The sequence below is a fragment of the Chlamydotis macqueenii genome, chromosome 3 (genome assembly GCF_036417535.1).
Source record: "Chlamydotis macqueenii isolate bChlMac1 chromosome 3, bChlMac1.mat, whole genome shotgun sequence".
Taxonomy (NCBI): domain Eukaryota; kingdom Metazoa; phylum Chordata; class Aves; order Otidiformes; family Otididae; genus Chlamydotis; species Chlamydotis macqueenii.
In genome coordinates this window covers 77603445-77626060 of record NC_141558.1, presented here as the reverse complement: position 1 = coordinate 77626060, position 22616 = coordinate 77603445, and the positions used below count along the sequence as shown (strand labels likewise).

The following is a 22616-nucleotide window of genomic DNA, read 5'->3' as shown; positions in this document are numbered from 1 at the left end:
TAAATCACTCATTAAAAAGTTCAGGAGATAGTTCTGTCAAATTACAAGTCCAAATTAGACGGTTATAGAGGCGTTGAGACTTTCTCCTGTCTAAATATTTTCCGACTGCTTTCTCAAAGAGCGTTGTCCCTGTTGGAGGTGCACATGGATCATCACAGGAGAAAACAAAGTGGTTTCTCTGCATTGTTAATAACTGCTGTCCTTACTGTAAAATGTAATCTTATTGAGGAGGCTCAGGAGCCAACGGAGTTCCCATAAAACCTCAGCTACCCAAAATCTAGTCACAGCAGTACCTGACTTCTAGGTCCTCTGTCTTACATGTCTTTGTCCTCAGCTGGAAGACTTCAGCCCCTTGAAGTGGCTCCCAAATCAGCCACCAACATGTGCAGGGAGCAGCTCAGTCTCCCCAGTGCGGGGGCTGTAGGGAGGCACCTCTCTCCTGAGAGCCACAAACCTGAGATGTCTGCCTCTGCTTTGGCTTCTTACTTTCAGTTCAGCAAGGTGTCCCTCCTTACAAACACTGATGGGAGGATGAGGTAGTGCTTCTTCCTTTAAGCGTTCAATAGGGAATCTGTAACGGTCAGGTTCAGTTCCACTGGTTGTCTAACAAGGTTTAATCTCATATTTCTTTTGATCTAGGGCGTTTCTCCAAGCTATCAGGCTACAGATGGGGAGAGAAGCACTCCGTGTTCCTTGCTGAGGCCATGCAGAAAATAGAGAGAGGATAGCTGGCTTGAGGGGAGACTCCATTTCTGGTCCTTGCTCCCAGGGCTGCTCGAAGATCTTACACAAGCATTTTTTAGATTTTTTTAGCCCAGAAATGGAGCCCTATTCTCACTTCTTTGAAGCAAGTGCCATAAAAGGCACCCAATCTTTGAAAGAAAGGAATGACTACCCTGCACAGGCACTCACTCCTACTGCGTAGGATAGGCATGATCAGGAAATGCGTACCTTGGAGGATCTAGAGTAAGACTTTGTATCAGGAATGTAGTCCTGAGGACGGCCCCTAGCTAGGTAGCAGGGGTATTTGAGCACCTGTGCAGAAATAAAACTTTGAGGTGCACAGGCACAGAAAGGTTGCAGCACGTACAGGATCTGGGTGCCAGGGTGTTTATAGTCCTGGGCGGGGGTTTTCTGCAAAGGAGAATGGGATTGGCTTGCTTTAGGTTAGTACAGCTTGTCCACTTTAAAATTGTCATACTAATCCATCACAGGAGGATTAGAAAAAGAGGAGGATCCATATTCTCCAGTGGCTGATGGCTGCCAGATGCAGCTGAGGTTCTGCACACCATCTTTGTCCCAAGTGTCTCTCAGGAGAAACTCACAGAAAGGATATTTCCAGTTTAAAAGAAACAAACTATAAATATTCCAGTAAAAGGAAAGGATGCATATGAAGTGAACTTTGAGATGCACTCCAAAAATATGTTGCTGACCTCCCACTTGACATAATCGGTTTCCCTATTAAACTGAAATATAATTAGGGCCTGCTCTAACCCTGTCGCTGGTTTAATGCTTACATCGATGGAAATATGGCCTCGCAGACTGCAGTGAGAATTAGGTATGCATGTAAAGTCTAAAATAATCCATGCCGTAGTAGAAGGAAGGATAGCCAAAAGAGAATGCTTATCCTCCTGCCTTGCAAGATATTTGGGTGTCTTATCACATAAGTGTAAATGGATGCTAGGCCAAAGGTCTTTGAGAACTAGGACTCAAAGCTCAACTCTCTTTTCATTAGTGCAAATTAAGTGCTGCCAAACTGGAGTCAGTAAGTCACACAGGGAAGTGAAAGGAGAATTGGGACCAAAATGAACTGAGATCAAGAGTTAAAGGCGAAGACTCTTGTATCAACAAAAGAGGGGATTTGGAAAATAGGTGATGACTATACCAGTAGGCAATCATGGTGCTGACAGTCACCATGATGATAATAGTTAATGACTGTTAGCTAATTTCATCTCATTTCTTGTGTCCCCTGTGTTTCACCCAATAACCCTTCTGTTGAGCTCTGGGAGATACACAGCAGGTGCCATGAGAGACAGGGACTGAGTCTTGGACTCAGATAACAGAAGAAGGGTGATTATAACCCCTCCAGATTTTGTAAGCAGTCCATTTGGGGCAGACACATTCACAAGTAAGTAAGATTCAATGAATAGATTATGTCAGGAAGCCAAAGGATGCTGAAGTTTCCCGATTACACAGTTTACACGAAAGAGTTTAGAGAGGAGGCCCACAGCTCTGTCCTACCAATACCCTGTGGCAGGAACACCCATGACGGGGGACAAGCTGCACGAGTGTGCTTGTGACCTCCCGAGGAGCTGGGCTGCTTTTACAACGTCTCTTGAAAAAATATGTATAATGGGCTAAAAAAAGGGGAAAAGGATAGTGTTTAAACATACATTCAAGTTGGTGATAAAACCTACAAATACTTAGACATATGCATGGATATCTAAAGGATATAGAGCATTCATGGAAAAATGAATTATATTATATTTTATTATTTATTATTATTTTAAATAAAAATTATAATGACCCGTAATAATCATAAACCAAACCGAGTATGTGTTTAGCGCCCAGGCTCTGCAAAGAAAACAGTGTGCACGTTGCACTTGCTGCGAGAGCCTTTTTTCACCACAAGCACTCTCAGCCTAACCCATGGCTCATTTACAGCCTGAGTTCAAGAGATTGTACAGACCAGTAAGGAAATTGTTAAGAAAACTTTGGAGCCTAAACACTCACTTTCGCACAAAGCTCAAATCACCTGTAAAAAAAGACCCGCCAAATTTAAATGTTGCCTGCTAGGTTAGATATTCTCTGTGCTTGGTACAGATGCTTTTAACACAAAACAAATCATCAACAAAAAAATATCAAGCTAAACCATCCCAAGCTAAATCCTCGGGTGATGAAATGAAAGCACTTATGCCAATTTGCATCTGGGGGGAGTTCATGGCTTGTTTTGGGTACTCTGTCGTATCTGTAGCTCCTGCTCCAGCCACGAAGCTGATGATTTATCTGACTGATTAAAGTGAAATAATGTATAAATGGTACTAACAGATGCAGCCTTGCTAAAGCCAGGAAGCATAGCATTGAGCCTAATTTATGGTTTCCAAACACGTCGTAGGACTGATCCTGCAATCCCAACTCAAGCTAACCTCCTTCTGAAACGCTGGGCACAGCTATAAATTAACAATGGAGTGCCAGGCTAGGCCTGATACCTGTGCCACAACACAGTAGTGGATTTGGAAGTAGATTTAACTAAACATTTCACAATTTTTCTGATACAATGTGGAACATCTTGGCTTATGGAAGGGCAAGAAATACTTCTGCATTAGCAAGGAAACTACTTTCCCCTCTGAAACATTACAGGCATCTGTCTGTCTAAAATGGGATGGTAAAGCAAGTTTTACTTTGATCAGCTTTAATTTATGGGAAAAAATGATAAATTTAAATAGACTTGAAGTACACCTTCCCTTTATGGGAAACAGCCTTTAAAAATGGTAAATCGCTCCCTTAATGTGGAGCAATACAGTATTGAATTCCTGTACAGAACACCATGAAGTCACAGTGAAATCTGCTGAATACTCCTAACAGACCTTTACAGGAGTATTTTATTTTTATACCTTTACTTTCTCTCTCATGCTGACTGATGGCTGATTGCATATCACAATCTGTTTTCTGTATAGAAGGGGAGAATAGTGTCTTCAGTTAAGTGGATCCATACAGTTTTAAAGTATTGTGTGTGTCCATGTGTGAAGTATCACTAAAAATCCTTCCATGTTTATCTGTAAAAGCAAGCAGACTCTTGAAATGATAGCCAGCAATGCTGGAGAAGCAGTCCTCTCTCATTATGGGTGCAACACTGCAAAATTAATTGGGGCTGACCTTTCATTGAACTTGACAGGAGTGGCATCAAAGGAGAAACTCCCACATTGGTTCTTAAATGTCTTGGTACATCCTGACAATATGAAAGTGCCTGCTCTAACTAGCTCTATCTGTACCTGCTAGAGATTTCTTGCACAGGACAGTTTTCTCTCTCCAGTAACAACCACTAAGATGCCCTCTTATGCACTAACTAGTATTCTGCTTCACCTTGCTGATCTCCTCTATTCGACAGGATTTTCTCTGAGTTTCCTGGTCCTGGAAGCCAAAGCATAAGCAAGATCTTCTTACATCTGCTTGTACAAATTATAATTTGAATAGTCCCAGGAAGCAGTGACGAAAAAGTATAGGGAAGTTATAAGACATAGGTTTCCTAGTTTAAAAGAATATATAACTTGGAAAACCATCCACTTCATCTTGTTTCTTTAGATTAGTTTAATAACTCCATCGTATTTCTAAGTCTGCCTTACTCTTACATTTGCTCATATGCTGTAAGGTGCCTGAGATGGTTCTGTAGAACGTGGGATAAAATAACCCGTTAATACCAGATAGCAATGTGTACAAAACTGATTAGTACCAACCAACCAAAAAGTCTTTTTAACCTGCAGCTGCCCTGATGAAGTTTCTTGCTTCTCTCCTCCTTTTCTTTAGCTTGCAAAATCTCTGTATATATAACAAGTCTCCTACCTCCCAGTTCTGGTCCTTGTAGTCCCCAGGACAGGACCTTGGGTCCAGTCTTATTTCTGCTTTTGCTACCATTTCTCATTTGCTGCATTTGGAGTTTCATTTTTACTAGTAAAGCAGAATGGGTCCTTTTTTCTTCGTTCTATTTTACATTTTCGTTAAAAAAATGCCTGATGGGAAAGGCTTTTCCTGTCAGTAAATGACAAGCTGAGCACAGATACAGGGATGAAAACTCTTCCAACTGATCGTTAAACTCCCAGAAAATGCTTTTCTTCCCAGTCATCATTGCTTGCTCACGACACACATTAGCTATTCCCACTGCTGCAGGGAGACTCACTTCAGAGTGGAAGGCTTCCAAGAACGCTTCAGCCGGCAAAGCCTGTGGCCTCAAATGCACGGGAGTTCATCTGGGCGTGTGGGACGGTGCGTGCGAATGGCCAGATATTAATCCTGTGCATTCCTAGTTTAGTGCAGGAAATGTTTACCTCTAAATAACTTTCTGAAAAAGTAGGCTTACGTGATTTGATACATCCCAAACATTAGAATTGAAGTGAAAAAGAATAATAAAAAGACAATTTACCTTAGAGATGGTTATAAGATACAGTGTAACTTATTTTTTCCTAACTAAGCACTGCTCTGAAGGCCACTAATAATGCAGGATTTAGTGTAACAGGTGGAAAAAACACTCTGCTTTTTTTCTCTATGTCAGACATTGCTTTTGTGCTCTATGCCTCTTTAAAGTTCTTAGGTTTTTGTTTCTCCTAATAATTCAGCATCTACTCAAATTCTAAACCTTTGTTGTATTAGAAAAATACACTTTCGCACAAAGCTCAAATCACCTGTAAAAAAAGACCCACCAAATAATAGTAATTACTATACTTCAAAGGTCTGTAACAAATTAATTGATCAGCCCATACTTTTAAGAAAACTGCCAAAGTAATGACCTTGACAGAAGACCACAGTATTATACTTTGTCAGGTGTTCTCATTGCAAATGAGTTAGAATAAATATAATCCCACATGAATAACTTAAAAAAAAAAATTCTAGAGACTATTTCAGCTCTTAGTTAACAGCAAGTCTTAAGTTCGGCAAAGCTTTTTGTGAGGGCCTGTTCAGATGTGCTGAATCTGGACTTCTGTTTGACAGTTGAAAGATTGTCATCGTTTTTAGAGCTCAACATAAAATTCTTGCATATAAGAAAAATACACCCAGAATCCTTGTTGAGGCTGCTAAATACTACTGCAACACACACATTGATTAGTGAGGACAGATAATAATGCATCTAGAGAGCATCCAGCAACGAAAAGCCCAGGTCTGATGACACATTAGAGTGCTAATTAAAATCAGATATAAAAATAAAATACACCAGCTGTATCAGTGATTTCCATTTGGGAATCTCAGATACTTCATCCTAGAAGGTAAAATAGCATTATCTGTTTCAATAGACTGAGAAACAGAACCAAAGGAAGCCCATCAGGTTATCCGAAATCAAGACAGTGAGTAAGGAGCCCTTTCATTTCCTGATTCCCAGTCCAGTGAGCAGCACTGTCCTCATCTGCCTCCTTCATCATTATTGCCAGTATAGAAGGACTAAAGCCCAGCTCTGCAGAAGGAAGCTGGGCATGTTGAAAATGAATGTCCCCATCTCTCCCACTTACCATCTAACCTGCCATGCAGAGGTAGGCATCACTGTGATTGGGACATTCATGGCCCCAACTCCCCTTCTAAACTTAGACTATGCAAAACACTGCTCAGAGATTGAGCTGGTCTTTTAATAAAACTCCATCAGTGAGACCACTTGATCTGGATAGAAAAACCGGAGTTGGGTTCTCACCTCCGGCTGAGAGTGATGAAGCTCATGCGCCTTCTTTCTGTGGAGAAATGATCTAACCACAAACTGATCAGCCCTGCTTTTTGGAGAATCTTACTCTTGACAACTCCTGCTCAAGCTGTCCTATTAGGAAATTACGAGCCAGTTAGACAGTGAACCGGATGGCGCCTGGCTTTGCAGCCTCGCGGTGAGAACATGCCCCTGGACAAGGGGCATCCTGGACAAAGCTTTTCTCTCTGTAACCATTTTGCTTCCAAGAGTCGCTGGACAAAAGGTGGACCCTACCCCACAGGGAGTGGCATTCCCCACTGGACTGACAGCCACGAGGGGACCCTGGGTGGGTGCAGTGACACCCTGCGTCTTCCCCCTTGCTAAGGTGGCCTTATCAGCAGCCTCCCATGCCCACAGAGCCATCAGGATTTGGGCTCAGGGAATGCCTCTGGGATTGCAATTAAGGCAGTCTAATTTTAAAACTGCATGCAGCTCTGTTGGTTTCATTTTACTTACACTTTGTTGTTATTATCTAGGCAAGTTACTATGCAGTTCAAGCCAAAAACATAAACCAGGAAAGATAAGAGGCTGCGAGTTAAGATCATTCATGTGTTTCTTTTGTGGCAAGGCATATGGGAAGTAGGTGAGAAGACAAATGATAAGCAGAGTGAAAGCTGCCATGGCAGCCTTGGTTTTGAATCTTCTGTAGATTGCAGATCTGTGTCATGCATTGTTGGTATTTGAAATGGTATATATGTAGAAATCCATGTTTAATAATCAGAAATGTGCAACTGTAATTGTTATGGCAAATTGTAATGTACATATTTACCAGGCAGATGAGAAGAGCTGTTTAAAATATCATTAATGATACCAAGTCCCAGAGTATACTTTATACACGCACAGTTCCAAGGGCAATCAATGGAAAGAGTTAATTTTTATAGGGGGTGCTTGTGTGTGTGTGTGTATTTGTGTGTAGCAGGATGATGATTCCATAATGTATCCAAAATATTTGTACTGAGCACAGTAAAAATAGACATATTCTCTCACTCTGTTCCTCTCACCCTCTGTGTTTACCTGGCATACAAACCGTTACTGCGTTAGTCCACCTAAGGGAAACATACACCTCCAGCAAATACTTTCTAGCATTTCTTTCAAGTCATTTCAAGAGGAGAGTTTTGAACGTTGAGAACCAGCGTGACTAAATGCTGATTTTTCATAATGCCTGGGTGCTAAATTTGTCACTTATTGAAGTCAATGGGAATCCTTCTGTTGACTTCAGTAACAGTTGGATCAAGTCTGAGTACCAACTTTAATCGGTCATCATTCTTTTATACATAAAGATGTTGATGAAGTTCAGTATGAATCTCTAACTGCTCTCAGACGAATTTGTCATGCTTTTACAAGGTGGAAAGGATGGGGAGGGGGAAATGAAGGGAAGGATCTGTGAAGACAGAGCTTTTCTTGCCATTAAATGGATGGGACTATAAAGGCACCATAAAGGAGATATAATTTACGCTTGCCTGGAGAGCAATTCATGTATCTGGGCTATCATTTTGCTTGTTCAGTGCAACCAGTGAGCTTGCTTTATTCAATCTAGTTTAAGATGTGATTCTTTCATATGTGGATATCTTTTCCTTGTTGGTTACTACCTGGATGGCTATTGTGTGTAGCCAGTCCCTACGCCAGTGCACAAAGTCCATCTGATAAAAAAACCTCAATCTTAAAAGGCTTCAGCAAGAGGGAACTAAAGATATACTCGACTGGGCCAGCTTTAAGGCTGTCTCTTAACTAGAGAGAAGGGATATTTGTGTAATTCGCCCCACTCCTCCATGCTCCCAAAGCACCACATATAATAACGACTGACAACCTTGTGGAACATTGAATTTAGTAAAGTTCCATTCAAGTTTGTGGTAATTTTGGACACTGGAATCTGGTCCTGAAATGTGTGTCTTGTTGCACCCCTTGGTTATCAGTGTCTCCATCTTATTAGCGGAGAAACAAAAAGTAAAATGACAGAAAGCGAAAGAGAAAATTAAAATGACTCATTTAAACTTAGGAAGCTGCCAGGGTGGGAGCAGAAGGACCGATGGGAGAAAAATTGCTGGAAAAAGGGAACAGAAAGGGGGATGATGGAATTCAAGGATACAGGGAGGGAAAAGAGAGAAGTGAGAGGAAGAGAAACAGGGAAATGGCAAAAGAAAAAGAGAAGCTACTGTTTTAAGGAAATGGGAAAGGGGGCTATTACTGAAACAAAGCAAGGGACAGTAGGAAATGGGAGCATCCAAAAAGGAGATAATAAACAGAGAAGAAATGGATTTAGAGGGGTTATCAGGTAGTGATGGAAAGGAGCAGTACGGAAAGAAACGTAAGCTGAGGAGAGAAAAGCAGGGAGCAAACAAATTTTGTCTTCAGTGTTAAAGAAGTTTAAATAGTGCACTTATTTTCCCATACAAGGAAATACCACTTGAGTGGTATTGAATGTAAGACAGTAGCAGTATTTGCCATGCAGCCTCAGTGAGAGTCTGTCCTCTGACTCCATGAGTTTTAACTCCCTTCAATTTTTGGACCTCTTAGCCCAATACAGATCTAAACCTTCCAGAGTAAATTTGAGGCCACCTCAGTACTGTAGGCTTGGGGGGGTTTTAGTCACTTTTTGGAGGAACTCTTGGAAGCAGCCCAAGATGCCCAAGGGGTCCCCAGACGGCAGCTGAAAAGCCCTGGGCTGGATGGGGATGGCTGATGCTACTTCTCTTGCAGATTACTCCTGTAGTTCCAGCAGTAGCAATCTAAACCTTGGAAAAGATAGTCCAGAGTTTCAGCTTGGGTGTTCGTCCAGTCAGATGGGAAAATCGTCTCAAAACTAGCACGTGTTTTGGGGAACAGAGTCAGACCTGAATGTACCGCATAGCAAAAATCACGGTGAAGGTTAATTGCCATCACAGGAATAGAGAAAAAAATTTTGGGGCAGTCAAAAAAACTGATTCTGTGCTGATTTTACAACATGATAACTCTGGGTTCTGGATACCTCTTTCTCGTATATGTGCTATGCAGGGAAAAATTGGACCCATCAGGGTTATAGCAATTTCAAAACTTAATACAATTAAAACCGCAACGCACACAGAGAGACTGGTTTTACTCAAGATATCACTACACATTTTATTTATTTACATCTCATTATATTTTCACCAGACCAAATAGACTTAATGGAACTGCATGGCCATAAACCAACATAAGATCTGGATGGGACATGAGGATTTTTATTGTGTTTCTCTGACTGACATCCTACAATTGCATTAATGTTAAGACAGGAGACAGCAGAAAACTTTTGCTGTAAGGATGTGAGTCTTCAAGGACTACACCGCGGGGTGGTATTCAGCCTAATGTCTCTGCAAGACCAAATATGTGTCCATCTTCTCGTGATGAGTTGCTGTACCTGGCTTAAGGGAAAGGAGAAATAATGAACGTAATTTCACCTCTGTGAAATGACTGCTGTCCCAGGGGGACTGTCCCCTAAAATTCGTGAGGAGAAAGAGAAATGAAATGAAATGGAAAAGGACCAGTAAATCTTCAGAGGAAGGCAAATGAAAGATATTTTGTGAGGTGGAAAATGAAACTGGCAAAGAACATCACAGCATCTGGTGGCTATACTGGGCTTTACTTTAGCTTCCTGATAGTGTTAATTATTAATATTATATTTCTTTTTTTTTTTAACTGGAGTGTGATCCTACGTCTTTACTGTGATCAAGTTAGCTTTGGTTTCAAAGGGGAGCAGGATAAAACCTACGTTACGCAGAGGAACTGGGTTTACTTTTCGCTGTGGTTTCATTTTCTTTTTTCGCTGAAGAATTTCAAGCCAGGACATGTTTCAGTGGCCTAATCTTAAATGCGCACAGGAACGGTCTCTCTGTTTGCTTTGCAGGGAGGAGCTGGTTCACTTCAGGAGCCATTCAAGAAGGAACATAACTGGTTTGCTGTCAGTTTTTAGTACCGAGTGTAGCTCACAGGCAATAATGGTACCAGCAGTGGTGAAGCAGTGTCGTGTACCAAACACATCTCTTAGCTTTAGTTTTCTACACCACAGTATGACTTCAAAACACAATAATCATCTGCCTACGTGGTAAAGTGTTGTGACTGTTGAGTAGATGTCAGTGACCCTTAAACAACACTTGGATTTCTGACGTACTTCTACCCACATTGAATGAGGGAGCTGCTTTTTTCCCCCTTCCTTATTCTGTGACATTGCTCTGCCTAGCTGAGAATATTCTAAATAAATTCCCAGTTCTGGTACAGCTAGCTAAAGAAGAACGTACAGTTGCTAAGTCTCTGTCAGAATTACAGGAGGCACCTGGTCATGGCCCCTAAAGCTGATGTTGCTAACACGTTTCCACAATAATTTCATGCTGAGAACTTTCCGACCAATTATCTGTTGGGAAGAAATTTTCCACATTTGGCCTCTGCTTAGAGGGACTTTATTTTTTTTTTTCTTCTAGGCTTGAGGAAAGTGATGCCAGCTGTTCTTGAAAACAGCATGAATTAGAAAATTACGCCTCTGAAGTGAAAATAAATAAAAATACTTCACAAGCTGCAATGAGCTGAAATGTAAAGCTTGCTCTAGACCGTTCTGAAGAGCAGAGGTTTTGCCTGGCATTGTAGCTGAAATTGATTTACCTCGATTCATACAGATCAGGCAATAAGTGTGTCTTGAAAGCGCGGAGAGTGATTTATATAGGTGAGAGAGAAAGAAAAAGCCGGAGCTGCCAGGTAGGGGAGGGGAGCTCACCCCTGCCCTCCGCAAAGTTCATTTACGTTGTTTGAGGAGAGCGGGGAGCAACCGCGGCAGCAAAGCCAGCCTCGCTACACCAGGCTCCATCCCCGGCAGAGTTGTGGTTTTTTGTGTTTTTTTTTTTTTTTTCCCCAAAGCAGAAAATTAAACGTAAAATAGGAGCGGTAGGTTGGCAAAGTTGAGCGCGCTGGCACCCGGGGCGTTTAAAAAGCTGAGTCTTGGTCACTATAGACATCACCCTATAGGGACCCAACTCCCTGGGAGGGGTGCGATGCCCCCCACCACCCTCGCCCGGCACGGTTCGGCACGGCGCGGCACGGCGCGTATCGCGCCGTGCCGCGCCGTGCCGAGCCGTGCCGGGCGGGGAAAACCTTGCATCACCGCCCCGGGCTTCGTTTCCCTCCTCCCTCTCTTTTCGGGGAGGCTATTAATAGCATGACATCAGCCCGGGACTCGCCGCCAGAGTAAATACCAGCGCTCCCCGCTCGGCTATATAAGGGAGGAGGGGGAGTGATGCAACCCAAGCGGAGAAGGCAGAGGAGCGGCGGGAGCTGCTCTTCTCCCCGGAGGAGAAGGAGGCAAAAAGGGACGGCGGAGCTGAGAAAAGAGAGGGGGAGTGGGTACGGGACCCCCTTCCCCTCCGGCTGGGAAAACAGCAAGGAAGGTAGGTAGAAACGGGAGGGGAAACGCCTAGGCTTTTCCGTAGCGGGGTTGAGCTCCGGTTGGGAGAGAGATGCCCGCCGTGGTGGTTTGGGGAAGGGGGGTCGGGGGGCGTGTGTTCCCGAGGAAAAGTTTCGCCGCCGGAGGGAAAAGTGGAGCGAGGCGGTGCCGCCGCCTCCCGTTAGCCCACCGCCCGCCCTCCGGTTCCCCCCTCCCGGCGCTCACATCTGGGGGAAACCCCCCACGCACGCCCCTTTCTCCGGGCTGCCGCCAGATGTGAGCGCCGGGAGGGAGGGAGCCCGCCGAGCCCCGGCTCCCCCCGGGGCGGCACCGCCGCTCGGCACCGCGGTGGAGGGACCAGACCCGGCACCGGTACCGGCACCGGTCGGGATGGGGCGCGGGGGGGTGCGGCCGGGCGGCGGGGGTTCCGCAGGGGCCCGCGAGGCGATGAGTAACCCCGCACTGCCGTGTACGGAGATCCGTATAAAAATACCTTATATATATCTTAGAAAAAAAAAAAAGAAGAAGAAAAAAATCAGTGGGAGCTCTGTGTGCCAGCCGGGGACATTCACTTTTCTTCCTGTCCCCCTGCCCTGACACGAAGAAGATCAGTTGCTAAACCGTTGCCTAACCAAGTGAGGCGTGACACAACAGAGAACTTGTTTCAGAGAGCGGGTTTCCCCTTGGAAGTGGGTTTTCCTTTTCGGAAGAGCGTTGGGGGAGCTGGAAGGCGGGAGAAAGGGGCTGGGGAACGATGCGGGATGTCAGAAAGCCTAAGGTCAAGCAGCGTGCGCAGAGGTTGTGAACTGTAATTGCTCTTAATGCCGTTTAAGATTAACCTCAATGGTTATCGGGGTTTATTGCATCAGCACCGGAGGAAAAGGAATTCATATGAAGAAATAAAACCGAGAGGCAGAGGCAGCCATCTGCAGTTAAGGAAAAAAAAAAAAAAGACTGAAAGTAGTAGTCACTTTTAATATGAATGTTAAACAAGAATACCCTTAAATAATAGAAATGCACAGCAAGGAAGTATGTGCTGAAATTAAAATATTGGCAGATGAGATGCAAAAAGTTCACTGTGGTGGAAAGAACCGCCAGCAAAAGAACAAACAAAAAGGAGGGGGAGAATGAATGAATAAAAGTTGTTTGGATCTACCTGAATTGGGAGGGTACATTAATAGAAAAGCTGTTCTCTTTGGAGCATTCCAGAACTAAGGATAAAGTAATGAAGCATTAACTCACACTGGGAAAAAGCTGTGTCTTTCCCATGCAGGTCTGTGAAATGTTCAGCATCTTCAATGTCAGTAACTTCAGAAGGACTCAAGCCAGCCTGGAGCCAAGGTCCATGTGCACAGTCTAACAAAATAAACAGAGATCATATCAGAAAGGCCCAGACCTAATCATGCTCTAAGGCTTGATATTCTTATTCCTACCATTTCCCCAGCCTTTACAAACCCAGAGAGAGTGAGATACTGTTCTTGAGGGTTGATAAACAGAGCTACAATTTGTACAAAAAGTGGGGAAAGGAAGGGCAACCTGTTGAATTTTTTTTTCAATACTAGAATCTAATTTTAATTCCTGTAAAACCTTTCTAAAAGCAGATTTGCTTCTCAGAAATAGGAAAAAAATCTACCTTGTTGTTATGAAACTTTAGCTTACAGTGTTCATTTGACATAAGGCTGATTATTTTCGTTATTTGTTTCATGGTGGCTCCGAACGATCTCAGTGGTAGACTGGAACTCTTCCTTCTTAGGCACTGTCCAGAAGCCCTGCCCGAGAAGGAGCCCCAGGAAAGCAAATCAGCAGCAAACAGCTCTGCAAAATGGGAGCTGGCTCACAGCAGAAATCCTTACACAAGCCTCAGCCCCCTGGTAGGCCCTCCCTTCCCTAAAGTCTGAATAAATAGAGATGCCTTTCAGGATGTCTGGAAGGTCAGCGAGCTGTTCAGGCAGGAGAGCAGCAAGTTTCTGCGGTCAAGGGCACTTCCCCCTCTGTGCTTCCCCTCCCTTTGGGCACCCTCCCGTTCCTTTTTCTACATTACTATAATGTACCTGAGGACATTATAGTAGGGTTTGGTTGATGCTTGTGGTACTCTTAGCACCAGCTAGCAGAAATCCACCATTAACACAATTTCTCAGACACGTTACTAAAACAAGAAAATTCTTGTTTTCCTCTGGTGCTGCTGCTGACCTTAATTAAAAGTTCACCTAAACTGAAAAATAACTGAATAAACCACCAGTGCTGGAAAATTATTAGCCTGATTTTTTTTTTTTTTGTAGGCTGGAGATATGGTTTTACTGTTAATTTAAGACTCCAGGTTTAATTGATTTATACAAGAATTAACTTTGCTGAATGAAGCCATCACTGAGAGCCGAGACTGACATTAGTGAAAACACATAAAATTTCGGCTAGCAATGAGGGGTTTGGTGTCCCCTGGAATTTGCCTGTTTAAATGAGCTGAAAGGTTGAATGTTGATAAATTATTAATGCTGGGAGGACTTTAGCTGGAAATTATAGGGCTGTTTCTGACTTGTTGGAAAAGAGTAACTGCTAGCTTTCTGAGATTATAGGATTAAACCGTATCAGTACTTCAAATGTGACTCATGAGCAGGGGCTTTCTGAAGAGAATTACATAAATTTCCCAAGGTCTTTCTGAATAACAAATTGTTCCAAATAATTTCCTCATCTTTAATAACTGTGGGTGAAATCCTGGCCCCATTGAGGTCAAGAGAAAAAGTCCTTTTGATTTCACTGGGTTCAGGATTTCACCCCCAGACTCTGGGAAATCTTCAGCTCTTCTGTGGTGACTGGGTGAGGAAGAAGTGAGGAAGTCTCTGCAGCTGGACATGGCATTTTCTACCAACCAGCAATTCGCTGTCCTCACATTTTTATATTTGCCTCACTTAGCGATGAACCAGATTCTACTCTCACTCGCACCCGTGTGGATTTACAGTGTATTTTTAGATGTCTCTGAGCAAAATCTATCTTCTTGTCAAGGCACGTGACTCTAAACATTTCTTGCTGGGTTACGGAAGTAGCGTATGGGGAACTATGCAATTCTGGGTTGACCGTGTGGAAATGTAACTTACCCACATTGCTACCCTGAGGCAAGTATTTGCTTACCTGCACAAAGTTAATTACAATTGGCTTTGCTATAATTATTACAGTTCTAATCAAGAGTAGATAACACATACTGTAACTACCTGTACAGCTATTAAAAAAACCCCAAAACCTACACACCAAAGAAAGCTGGAAAACCAACATGATAAAATCCGATTTAGCACAAGTTGCTCTATGAATAAGGGAGGTAATACAATCTGTTTTGCTATGAATTTGACCCTTTGGCCACCCACAAAAAATGCTCAGCTTTCTGCCAGACCTCTCATCTCACCTCTTCTGGGCACGAGATGGTTGGTGTCTTGCAGAGCTGTGTGCATCAGCTGTTGCCCACGACGTTAGGATGGCTGACTGCTGAGTTTTGCCTCTTTCTTCTTCAGTGGGGTTGCCAATTTTCACAAAGCACTTAGGAGGCCTCTCTCCCTCTGAAACTGGCTGAAAGATTAATAAGAATGAGTAAGAAGAGGAAAGTAGAGAGCACTATGGGCTAGGTTAATTTTCTTAGGAAAACTACTAGAAATGAGGTTCCTCCATGGGCGTCCATTTGCATAATTCCCCTGAAGTCTCTTCAGTCACACTGTTTTGTATCAGCAGGAGATCTTACCATAAATATTTAAGAATTTCAGACCTCTCATTGAGGGCACATGAGGACAGTTTCAGATTTTACAAGAGCAAAGGAATGAAACAAACGGCTTCAGGTTTTTCATGACTCAATCCCTCCAACTCAGCCTGTGCTTTGAAGCCCCGGAGCATGTATAGACTTTCACGTTTGTGCCAGCTCTTATTGTTAACTGTTTTTCAAGAGTTTATAACCAGATCTACAACTCTGTGTAAAACTGAGCATGATAATTTTGTAGACAGATTTTTTTTTTCTTGGTTAGCAAACACCAGCTTCTAGGAGAACTCTTTGAGCTGTGCCTAAATGTAGCTGAGATCAAGATACACTCTGTCCCTTTGAAGCTGGAATCTGCGGTGGTATAGCTCTGAGGATGGAGACATTCTTAAACTCCTTCTGAGCTTTAAATAATATTTCTTTGCTTTCTGATTTTTGTTCTTTTCTTCTCTTCCTATTAACTTGATTCTCATTTGCCACACATATACCAGAAGTATACATACATATACACAAATTTTTTTCCATGTTAAGTTTCAGAAAGACCTAGATGTTGTGTGATGCACTAATACTATTGTTATTTTTAAGTACCAGCTTCAAGTTAACCTAATGTAGAAGATTTGCTTGTCGCCAAATTCTTAACTGCTTGACCTTAGTGAGAGATTGGGGTAGATGGAGAATGGGGACTGAAGCAATCAATGCAAGAAATACAGTATTATTTCACATTATGAAATATACCCCTAGGAGATATTTATTTGCCTTTCTAAAGTTGTTGAAAGACTATTATCTCTTTTTACCTTTCAGCAAAATGATGGTCCAACACTCAGGCCAGGTATCTGCATTAGAAGTCAGCGCCTCCGCAATTGTTCCCACTTTGTCCCCCGCAGGGTCACTGGGGTTTGATGATTTCACAAATTTAACCCCACTGGTGAAAGAGGAACTGAGGTTCGCCATTCAGAATAAGCGTCAGTCCCACAGGATGTCTTCTGCATTGGACACGGTGACAGTTTCTGAAAGGCCAATTGAAACGTCAATCACAAAAACAGAGGTACGGCTCTTTAAATAGCATTTCAGTGTGAATGATTAATTCTCTCATAAAGTTTCACTGCAAAACCAGTAATTATATCAATTACAGGCAACCCTCTTCACCATATTTGGTCCTTTTAAGCCTGCTGCTTGGCTTTCTGTTAGGTGCCACTGGGAAACCTTCTGGTATTTCTCCCTTCCATTGAGGCCTATAGTTGGGTATTTTATTTTTGATTATCAACGGAGGACAGTGTTTGATGGAGATTAGAGCAAGCCCTAATCTGGTTTCCCTGCCTACTTGTGGTTGTACTTGGAACCAGTCACTCCAGCTTTACTTCAGTGAGGACAGTGCAGTAGGACCCACGTGGGCTGCAGTGAGGTAGACAGGGCCGTGCTACGTCCACGCTATCTTTACTTTAAGATAATAGTCTCCGTGAAAAACATTTCTCTTATAAAGCGGAGAAGTAGCATAAGTTAGGGAAATAGCTACACCTTGGTCTAAGCCTCCACAGTAAACAAAACAAAGCTTGAAGGAGTGTGTTAATATCCCCTCTTCAGCGCTGCCTTTAGTTCACTGCGCTCTCAATGCCTTGCTTGTGCCACATCCTCTGCTCTGCTTCCCGTGCCCCTTGCTCCTTTTCCTCCTTGGGAAGTGGAGAAGAGGTGGAGATGGGGGAGTCAGCCTGGGGAGACGTTTGGCAAGTTTTTTGAGTGTCATTGATTTTAAATAAGCCATCCCATGGATTACATCCGTCTGAACACTGGTCAGGTTTTTATCGACAATTCTAATGGAGTTACTACCATTTTACTGTATGGCAAGCAAGGTCAGAACCCAATCCTTATGTAACTCATGATGTGAGCACTGACACTATCCATGTTGCTTTTAAAAATGCAGAAGTTATCAAAATACAGGTTGAGTATTTGCGGCATCTTACAGATTGTGTGTATCTGTTTTTATGGGATAGTTTTCTCCTGAAGAGGATGAAAGAAAAAAGCGAAGAAGGGAAAGGAACAAAATTGCTGCTGCAAAGTGTCGAAACAAAAAGAAGGAAAAAACAGAATGTTTGCAAAAAGTAAGTGACTGGCTTGAATTGTTCTTCATCTATCATCCTACCACGATCTGAAGAGACGGCACACGTGGCACTGTCATAGTAGGAAATACAGAAAGCTGTCACACAAAACTCTGTAAACCCATCAAAACACTAGTTATTACAAAATGAACATGCTATATATTAAATCAAACCTGGTTAAAACTGGAAAAAAGTGAAAGCATGGTAGCAGTGAAAAGAGATTACTGTGACTCATCTTGTCCATGGGGATAATATGAATTTGAATGTGTAGACTGAACACAAAAAGAATCAGAATAGTTAGAGTAGGAAGGGACTTTTAAAGGTCATCTAGTCCATCCCCCCTTCAGTGAGTAGGGACATCATCAACCAGATCAGGTTGCTCAGAGCCCCGTCCAACCTGACCTTGAACGTTTCCAGGAATGGGGCATCTACCACCCCTCTGGACAACCTGCTCCCGTGTTTCATTGTGGAAGCCAAGAGCCTGCAAATGCTGACAAGTAATCTCTGACTTCTTTGTGAAATGAGTGGCATAGTACCTTAGCCCTGAAGTCTCTGTCAGTAGTGTCTTCACCTGTTCTGCTGTGATATACAACTATATTGCAGCAGCATCGGGTCTGTCTTTGTCCCTATATCCAGGGGTGGGGCGGGAAAAAGTTATGTCCTCACTTTGTTAACTTAACATGGGTTTACAGGTATGTGACGTGATGTTCCAGTGAGTTAATAAGAAGCATAGATAATTTTGGGTCAACTTTTGACCCAAGAAGTTGAATAATTTTGCAGAAGATAGCAATAATGCTTTGGATACTTGTCATCGTAAGTGAATAAAAGTCTGAATTTGGCTTTTCAACTTCTGTTACACTTCTCTAAGGGCCAAAGAATGTAACTGTCAGTCTGTTTTTTAGACTATTATCAACTGGGAGATGTATAGTTTCATCATTACAAGACACTAAGAACATGCAATTTCTTTCTCTGCTAGCCATATGCTTTCCCACCAATAAAAGACTGCAACTATGACATAATCATTGCAATTAACTATTTGAACCACTCAGTCTAATAGTTGTGTCTGCCCTTTGTGACTAGGAATCAGAAAAGCTGGAAACTATCAACGCAGAATTAAAAGCCCAGATCGAAGAGCTAAAGAATGAGAAGCAGCATTTGATATACATGCTAAATCTTCACAGGCCCACTTGCATAGTTCGGGCACAAAATGGAAGGACACCTGAAGATGAAAGGAATCTTTTTATTCAACAGATCAAAGAAGGCACATTGCAAGGTTAAGTGATATGGCAAACATGGAAATATTTAGAGTGGTTTTAACATCTACCAGAATCCATGAAGGATCTGTCATAATGTGTAGGATTCTATTAGTCAAGAGGCTTTAGGAAGGGCAGATTGCTTTCTTAAGTGGAAAGAATCATTTTGGCTTGACAGCGATTCTTCCCCTTGGAAGATCTGGTCTCAATCAAATTGAAGAGTCTTCTGCCTCAAATATAGGTTTTGCACCTGTCATACTTGCTGTTCCTAGGAGCTACAGACGACAGCTTCAGAAGTTTTAGCTCTCTGCTAGTATACAGTATCTGCACTCACAACGTTTGTGCTAGAACACTATGACTTCCGACGATGCACATGGTACAGACAGCTGTGCTGGATGGACACTACTTTTCCTTGTTGCTGGTAGGGAAAGCAGACTGAGAGTATTTTCAAAGTTTTGAAGTTTCCAGGAGGATGGTTTCTGGCAGAATGTACTGATATGTAGTGTTGCATTCTAGCCTAACACACACATACACGAACACACAAAAAGCCTTTAGTTCCAACTAAGCTTTGTCATTTTTTTTTCACAACACTTGTGTGGGTTTTTTCAATGACTCATCTCAGAGACTGAATTTGAAAAGCCTAGTAGGTGTGACAAAGAAATGTTTCTTGAAAAATGTCCATGTAGCAAAGTTTGTGTTTTATGAGCTGGAACCCCATCTACTATCCTTTGGAGACTACTACAATTTTTCCTTGAATTGCTGAAGAACAGCTTTTACCACCACTTGATGAGTCTGTGAATTGTACCCACTGGAAAGAGGAAACTAACTACGGAGGGATATTGATACAGGTTTTGCACGAGTAAAGAACTGCAGAGCCGAATCCCAGGCTCATGAATCATGTAAAGTTTTTTTTAAAAAAACCTAGGATCTAATCCTACGAGCCTTAATTCATGCTATTAACCTTCACTCACAGAAGAGGTTTCATGGACTTCAGTGGGTCTGCTTATGCTGATAGCTCTTATAAGCATAAGAGCTTGACAAAGCTTTTTCCATCCTGGTCGGGATTACTTCCTTTTGCCAGGTGATTCAGAGGGAAAACTTACGATTGCAGCTACTTTTATTTGATGTTTGAGTGGCAACTACAGTCAATCAAAAGTGTTACTTAGAATCTAAAGGAGGCAAGAGTTTTAATGTCGTGGATAATTGTTTTTATTTTTTATTAAATACTAACCGTAGATGTCTTTGAACTGGTAGAAGAGCTGCTGGACAAAACAGTTGGAGCTATGAGTGTTGAAATTCTGATGTTTCTGTGAAATTCTCAGATTGTTTAATCCTATAAAATATATCCTTACAATTTTTTGTAAAAGAAAATATTATCCTTATTTATCACTAATATCATAATGAGTAAAGTTAATAAATACTACGAGCAAGATAAAACTGAAAACACAAGTGTTGCACTGTCTTTTTGCTTTTATCTCTTGGTGTTTAATATTATATATTCCTAAACTTCACCAGTTGTATTTGAGACAGCACTATTGAGAACACTTATCCTTCATCTTTTCCACAGATGAGGCACTGAGTATCTTCAATGATTGGGTGCAGAGATTATACCTTCCAAAATTCTGTACCTCCATCAGTGGTGTCTAGCTGCTCAATGTCACAATTTAAGTGAAGCAGACAATAAGAATGGAGCTCACAGTACATAATATTTTACACCAGTTATGCAGTGTTGGAATTGTGTTTTTGTTTTAAAGGCAAGAGTTAAAAGATACCTCAGCCATAAGCTTCTTACCCTACAAGTCCCGGATGAGTCTATCAGCTATCATACTTGATCCTTATATGATCGTTATATTCTGCAACAGAACTTCTTAGTGTATTTTCCTAAGATCTGGATATATTGTAATGTCCTATATCACGTTTTAAAGATATGTACTTCATGTATCTGAAAAGTGAATGTATTACAAAGACAAGGTCCGATTCTGTCCTGAGAATCTGTTGCCTTTCTGTGTGTTGGAAGAAGCTTCCATTGACTTCAATGAGAGCTTTATTCATGGCCTGTAGGCAGAATTTGGAGCCTCTGCTGCGACTTCCCTGGCTTAGAGGGCAAGTTCCGCAGGCAGTTGAGCCAGCTGTTTATCAGAGAATGGATATACATGAGGTGTGTTGCAATAAACTTGTCAAACGATGGTCACTGGTATTTTACTTCTCTAATGTGGAAATACAGAACCAAGGCATCGTCTCGGTATCGTACATCTTGGCTTTGCCTCTTGTGCATCAAATACTAGCAGACAAAACTGCCTCCTATACTGTTATAAAGTGTTACCACAGAGACTAGAATATAATGACAGAATTCATGTGTCTCCCTTAGGGAATTTGTACAGTTGCTTTTAACTGTATCACTGGTGACGCAGGCGTCATGCTTTTGTTGCTTGATGTTATTTACTTAGCATGCCAAATGTTAATATGGTACCACTACTATTGTCTGAAGATAGTCTATTTTTATTTCTTTGTATGTGCAGTCAGAGCTGCTTTCTACTGCTTGTATGTGTGTGTGTGCATGCGTGCTCCTGCACGCTGCTCTCGAAGTGATGGTACTCCCGTTCCTTTGACTGTGCCCAGGAAAAGAGTGTTTAAACAGCTGGACAGGAGCAGTATGTTGCATGAGTTTTCTAAAAGTATGCTTTATTCAGGAGAACCTTTAAAATGCATTTAAAGCAGTTTGTTTTCTATTCTCAAGTTTGTTTTGATACTTTAATAAAAAAGAATTAATATATATTTATTCATGTGTCATTTAATTCATTCTAAGTTTCAAGGTCCAGGAGCAACTTCATTTTCTTAAAACAATGCTGAGATATGAAAAAGCAAACACCTTGTACAGGTTTGCAACAATAAGCCTCTTAAAAAGTGAAAATGGTACTGTTCACTGCTTGTTATTGTATAAACAAAGTTGTGTTATTGCATGGTTGATCATGAATTCCAGGCTAGTTTCTTATTTGCGGCCTAGGGCTTAAATTAAAGGGCTGGAAATTAGAACACCTGAACCTTTCCTAACCTTGCAACTAACCAGCTGAGCGTTACTTCAGCTTTCAGATTACCTAATGGGTTTAACGCTTTTGCTGTGGTGAAGCTTTAATATTTATAGATTGCTTTCTATGGTTATATGGAAGACACTAAAGAAGTACAACATGGTTGGGCCTTGGTTTGTTTCTGTGGTGGGGTGTGCGTGTGTGTATGTGTGGAGAAGCCTGAGGAAAGACGAACAAAATGTTCTATCCTGCCTTTCCAAAACTAAGTATCTACACGCAGACAGAAGTCCCTGTGTTTTGACAGCTGGTGACGTGGATGAAAACTTTTGGCTTCAATCTTTTGCAAGCAGTCATAACTTGTAATACAGAGGTCAGAGAGAAGGTCAGGAGCTCCAGGGACCAGGAAATCCATTGCACTGTTGCAAAATCTAGTTAAAAATATCGGCTGGAGGGAAGATCCAGGCTACTATGAGCCTGGCAATGTGGAATGCTTACTTTCCTTATCGATACATCCGTATACAGATGCGCAGTCCCAATACGTATAGTCACCTTTTCATGCATTCTCGTACTGCTGCTATCAAATTTTACTTTTGAATACTCAATTCCCTTCTAATTTGGTAAATTTATAAATCATCTGCCTGCCTTGTTTTAGAAAACCTTGTCAACAAAATTAGGACTATGAATTCCTGAAC

At 42.0% G+C, this 22616-nt stretch overlaps 1 protein-coding gene across 1 annotated transcript; it reads left to right on the top strand.

The window, feature by feature from the left end:
- The first annotated feature begins 11672 nt into the window (after positions 1-11672).
- On the top strand, positions 11673-21677 carry ATF3 (activating transcription factor 3). Its single transcript, XM_086744697.1, has 4 exons — positions 11673-11826; positions 16354-16597; positions 17541-17648; positions 18726-21677. Exons 2-4 carry the CDS (start codon positions 16358-16360, stop codon positions 18921-18923), a joined length of 546 nt encoding a protein of 181 aa, XP_086600823.1. The 5' UTR covers positions 11673-11826; positions 16354-16357; the 3' UTR covers positions 18924-21677.
- The last annotated feature ends 939 nt before the right edge of the window (positions 21678-22616 follow it).